This window comes from Brassica oleracea, chromosome C3 (genome assembly GCF_000695525.1).
Source record: "Brassica oleracea var. oleracea cultivar TO1000 chromosome C3, BOL, whole genome shotgun sequence".
Taxonomy (NCBI): domain Eukaryota; kingdom Viridiplantae; phylum Streptophyta; class Magnoliopsida; order Brassicales; family Brassicaceae; genus Brassica; species Brassica oleracea.
Genome location: NC_027750.1, coordinates 34414436 through 34420347, shown reverse-complemented (window position 1 = coordinate 34420347; position 5912 = coordinate 34414436). Strand labels below are relative to the sequence as shown.

The 5912-nt window shown below is 28.6% G+C and overlaps 2 protein-coding genes across 2 annotated transcripts; both read left to right on the top strand.

Annotated features, from left to right (window-relative positions):
- Positions 1-1254: 1254 nt before the first annotated feature.
- On the top strand, positions 1255-1648 carry LOC106329021. Its single transcript, XM_013767583.1, has one exon. The coding sequence runs from the start codon at positions 1451-1453 to the stop codon at positions 1574-1576; it is 126 nt and encodes a 41-aa protein (XP_013623037.1). The 5' UTR covers positions 1255-1450; the 3' UTR covers positions 1577-1648.
- A 39-nt stretch (positions 1649-1687) lies between these two features.
- LOC106329020 (ocs element-binding factor 1-like) lies at positions 1688-2281 on the top strand. The gene has a single exon (XM_013767582.1). It carries the CDS (start codon positions 1732-1734, stop codon positions 2242-2244), a length of 513 nt encoding a protein of 170 aa, XP_013623036.1. The 5' UTR covers positions 1688-1731; the 3' UTR covers positions 2245-2281.
- Positions 2282-5912: the final 3631 nt, after the last annotated feature.

Below are 5912 nucleotides of genomic sequence, written 5' to 3'. Positions count from 1 at the left end.
ACATAGCCATTCTTAAATATTTTTTGAATAAATAAATATTTTTTAATTTAATCAACTGAAAATAATATCCGTACAATTGTGTGAGTCAAATTCTTCTAGTTTTATTGATGCATGTTATATATTAGTGCTGTATGTTTTAGGTAACATTTTAATGATGCACGTTTTTTAAAATCTCCATTATTAAAATTATGCACGTAAGGATAATTTGTGAGTTTTTTTTGTTGATTAAATGACATTATATCCAAATTTATTTAAGGATATTTCATTAAGGTAACTGAAAAAGACAAACAATAAAATAGGAAGTTTAAATTCATTTAAACATATTTCATTAATGTAACTGAAAAGACAAGTAATAAATTAGACAGTTTTATTCGTTTTAGGATATTTCATAAATGCAACTGAAAAAAACAAGCAAAAAAATAGGGAGTTTAATTAATGAAGTAAGAACATTTTCAAATGAGTACTTCTCTTTTAATAATATAGATGATTGCAATATATTTCATTTCGTAAAGTAAATTTTAAAATATGAAAGCAAAATCTGTATATTCATATAATAATACCAAAACATAAACGTGTAACATATACATTTAATTATATAATCTATAAATTTAGTTATTTCCACATACATTTAATTAGATAAATTATATCGATTAAGGTAATGAAAACTCCGAAATTTATGTATGGTAAATGCAGACATAATTTTTTATCATAAATACACACACACACACACACATATATATATATATATATATATATATATATATATATATATATATATATATATATATATATATATATATATATATATATGGTAGAACATTTCATCCATGGCATTATATCCCATTATCTATTTCTTTAAACTGTGGAATATCCTTTAATTAAATTGGTAGTAATATTTGTAGTGATTTTAAAGCTACAATAAAAACTTAATATTAATATTATTGTGATCAATAATTAATATATCAATACTGTAAATATATATATATATATATATATATATATATATATATATATATGAAAGTATTCAACAATTTTATATTATGTCTTTCGCATATATATAATTTTGTATTTACAAATTGTTATAGTAGTATTTTTGTTTACTGTATTTTGAGAATTTACTATAGGGAGCTTACCATGTTTTTTTTCCCTTTATTTCCTTCAAACAAATTGAATAAAAGAAAAAGAAAAAGAAAAAAAGAAGTCAAAGTGGATGCTTGAGATTTTGTTTCTATATAATCTACAACAAACCCTTCATCCAAAACCTCTTCCCCCTTCACTCATACTATCTTCCTATAACCTCCATCATATTCCTCTGTTTTTTGGTTCTTTATATTTAGAGATCTCCTCTGTTTCTTCTCTCGCCTCCTCTGTTTCTCTCTTCTATCATCAATAACAAAACCCAAACCGAGGAAAAACACATAAAAACTGAAACTTTGATGGTCGGAAACTAATGACTCCGGTTCTCTGCGAAATCTTGCTCTCTGGGCTCACGTTTAAATCTGCTCTCCGCCGTAGAACCCATCTCGTTCAATCATTCTCCGTCGTCTTCCTCTACTGGTTTTACAACGTTTCATGAATTGCTGACAACCCTCAAATCTAATCCTTAAATTAAATTAATTTACATCATATATTAATTATTTTCAGACAATTAAAAAAAAACCCACAAAAGATTTGTCTTTATTTTTGTTCTTGTAATTTTCTTTGTTAACCCTTTTTGCGGCGTGAGTATAAATGGCGTCATCTAGCAGCACATACCGGAGCTCTAGCTCTTCCGACGGCGGTAATCCGAACGCCGTCGCCGTTGACGAGCGAAAGCGTAAGAGAATGTTATCGAATCGTGAATCTGCTCGTAGATCAAGGATGCGTAAACAAAAACACATCGACGATCTAACGGCTCAGATCAAACAGCTTTCTAGCGACAACCGTCAGATCTTAACGAGCCTCACCGTCACATCTCAGCTTTACATGAAGATCCAAGCCGAGAACTCTATCCTAACGGCTCAGATGGCAGAGCTGAGCTCTAGACTCGAGTCTTTAAACGAGATCGTCGATCTCGTGACGACGACGAACGGTGCAGGATTCGGTGGTGGTGTCGATATGATCGACGGCTGTGGATTCGATGATCGTACGGTTGGGATTAACAGCGACGGATTTTACGATGATATGATGAGCGGCGTTAATCACTGGGGTGGTTCGGTTTATTCTAACCAGCCCATCATGGCTAATGATATCAACATGTATTAAATTAAAATTAATTAAAACTAGTATTATTGCCCCTTTTGTTTTAAGTTTAGCTTTTTATCTTCTTGTGATGGTGTGGAACTGTAATATTATTACATATGCATCCTGATTGGTTGGAAGGATAAATAAATATATATATATATGGGCATATAGGCTGTCCTTTGTCATGTATTGTTGTGTGCTTTTTTGTTAATTAATAATATAAATTTTTAAAACTTTTTGTTTTTTTTTTTTTTTTTTTTTTTTTTTGATAATCCAGTGTCCGACCACTTTGCGTGATCGACTAGCCCACCGGGCCTAAGGCCAAGCCATTACAGGATTTTTAAGCGTCCACTTAAGGGCCCCTGGTTACGCGAAGTGGTCTAGAGGGCGAGAGGCAGCCCATGTAAATACCCCCCGTGGCCGGGGCTCGAACTCGGGTGGCGGGCACCTCAGCCGAGGTTCCTTTACCACCAGACTACGAGGCCCGGTTAAAACTTTTTGTTTGTTATGATTATGTTATCATCATTTTGTTTTCTCCTTGTATTACATACACTTTTGTTTTTTGAACAACACTATACATCTTCTATTTGACGAAAAAATATTGTAATCTTTTTTTTTTAAATCAACATGAATTATTCTTTCTTAATTACTTCTTATAATGCGATTTTTCAAACTGATTAGTGAGACTATGAAAATATCTCCTCTAAAGTATATCATTTTGAAAGAAAAAACAAAGGATATGAATAATAGTACACCAAATTTGAAAGACTATTATTCACAGCCTCACTTTGATATTGAACTTTGTTTTCTAAATTGATCTTTCGATTTTTACATAATTTGTTTATATCTAAACATATTAATCTATGTGTTTTATATTTTAATAAAAGGTTTAATACTTTCATTAAATCAATTATAAATTCATATAAACCATTGTATATTCTATTTAAACTAAATTTATATATATAATAAAAATTAATTCAAAATAGAATTAATGTGGTAAAATATGTAAATTTTCAAAATAAAAGTATTGTTAAAATATAATAATAAGTATTAATAAAAGAATATACTTAAAATATTTTTTTGAGGAGAAAAATGAGGAGAACTATTGGAATAAAATTCAACTAATTTTAAATTGGGTTTTTATCAAATATGACTCAAAACAAAAAGTTAAACACAAAACTAATCCATGATTTTTTTGGAACTTTCATTTGCTCTATTAACCCCAAAAGTTCAGATTATTCATGAAAATACCATTATTATTTTTTCCGAAAATGAATGTTTTACTCTATCATATTCATCTTCATCAAGTATTTATAATATTGTCATTGTCATCAATAAACTAACCCAACATGAACAACCAATTTGAAGCTCTTAATGCACCAAAGTTTCGATGTTTACTCTTCATATCTCATTACTTATGCAGACAAACTACATCTTTTTGACTTTCTCTTTATATTTACTAAAAATTTATTAATATTTTTTCAAATTTACAAAAGAATTTAAAACTAAAAGAGTAGACACATAAATCACAAAACATGTCATGAATATCCAAAATTTATAGATTTACCTTTAAATGAGTGGAAGATGAGAATCATATGATAAAAAAATCTACAAAAACAAGATAAATTATTGAGAAAGACATGAGACAAAAATGAAAAATTGATTAAAAAAAGTTTGGTGTTTTTAAGTTCAAAGAGATTAGAAAGAGGTTGGAAAGTGTTAGTTTGGAAAAATGTAAGAGTTTTATGCAACAAGAGGTTACCAAATGTAAAAAAAAATGACATGGAAACTTACCAAAACACTTAGATCTGTTACGAAAGAGGAGACATGGAAGAAGACTTCCCAGAAGTCTTGCAGAGTCTGATCCATATCTGAAAAAACATGCGCATATCCAAATCCAGATCTGAAAAACTTGTATATCTAAAACCGTTCAAATAGTTTCAAAAAGAGAAAATGAGTGGAAGATTATATATATCTACCTTTATAGAACACAAAAATAGATATCCAAAATTTATAGATTTACCTTTAAAAAAATAGAAAATGAGAACCATGTGATAAAAAATCTGCAAAAACAAGACAAATTAGTGAGATGAGAAAAAAAATAAAAAAATCATATAAAGTTTAAAGTTTTCAAGTTCAAAGAGATTAGAGAGAGAGGTTGGAGAGTTTTAGTGAAAATCATTACATTTTTGCTGCAGCCATTTGAGAGAAAGAGAGAGAATGTGTACATTTTCTTCATATATGAAAACAAAAATTTCTATTTAGGTTAAATATTTTCGATTGAGAAGATTTTCAGGAAAATTTTCTATTAGACGACTTCTTGGAAGTCTTCTACCTCTAAATATATTACTCGATTGAAGTCTTCTAGACCCTAAATTTATACCATGAACTTAAATAACTAACTAAATAGAAAAAAAAACTGCATAAACTTAAAATAAACTTCGAAAGTGTTTAATACACAAAAAACTAAACACATATAAGTCAAATTTTAAATTTTCAATAAAATGTTAAGTTTTCAAAATCTAATCCTAAAAATACAAACATTACTACAATATATGTTACCAAACCCTAAACCAAAGAATACTATGACTCATCACATTCACTCATCTCTGTTGAAAACTTTTCAATTTTACTATATCTTAATTTATATCTTTTATAAATGATTATAATTACATGATTTCAATTTTTTTCCCTTCAAAATATTTTTAATAAAATTTATAAATTATTTTTAAGATTTACAATATGACGGGAAGTCTTCTCCTAGAAGACTTCTAAAGCCCCCAGAAGATTTTCAAGGGTCATATTCGTAAAAGTACATTCTGTTTTTTTTATCATAAATAGTTACTTGTAATTTTATTATCTTTTTGGATTAGTTTTGCATTTGATTCAAGTTAGGGTATACTTCTAATCTATTAATTTAGAGTCGTATTTGAAATTTAACATGATATGTTTTAAATTTAGACCTATTAAATATGTTGTGACTAAATATAAAACAAGCTTCTTATACAACCTAATGATGTATTTTCATATTAAGCTAATAATATCTCAATATCGTTAAACTATTTCTAAATAGTGCTTACACATTCAACCTTTAATCGCCATCAAAAGCCGCAGCTAAATTTCTCGAAACGATCATCTCCATGCGACGAGGAGTTGTTGGATTCACATGCTATATTAAGGTTTTGCTCTCTTGATTTCTTCTGAAATTCCCGTATTTTACACAACCTTGGCATCATCCAATCTCTGATTTTGTGCAGACAAAATTAGGTTTTTTATGAGAAAAACAAAGAATACTTCATGCTTTTATCAAAGATTCACCATATGTTAAAAAAACAATATTAATATGTCTCAAGTCTTTGAAAAAATAAATTTATCTCATCGACTATGTGTAGCATGCCTCTAAGTATTACATTCATAATACTGCAACAGATTTTTTTTTTAGTGGGAAATCTGACTTATGTATTGTATATTCCTTACTTGTGATTTCAAGTTTGTGGTATTTTGTCATTTTTAAAGTAAACTTTCCATAATTCATCTCTCTGATGGCTGCCTTTTATGATATAAATATTGGTAATCAGAAAATAAACAGAAGAATTTTCTTTACCACGAGTCTCATCAGGGAAGTTGAAGGTTTTGCTACCTATGAAAACAGGATTACTAAGTTGTTGAAGTGCGACAGTGAAAAACTC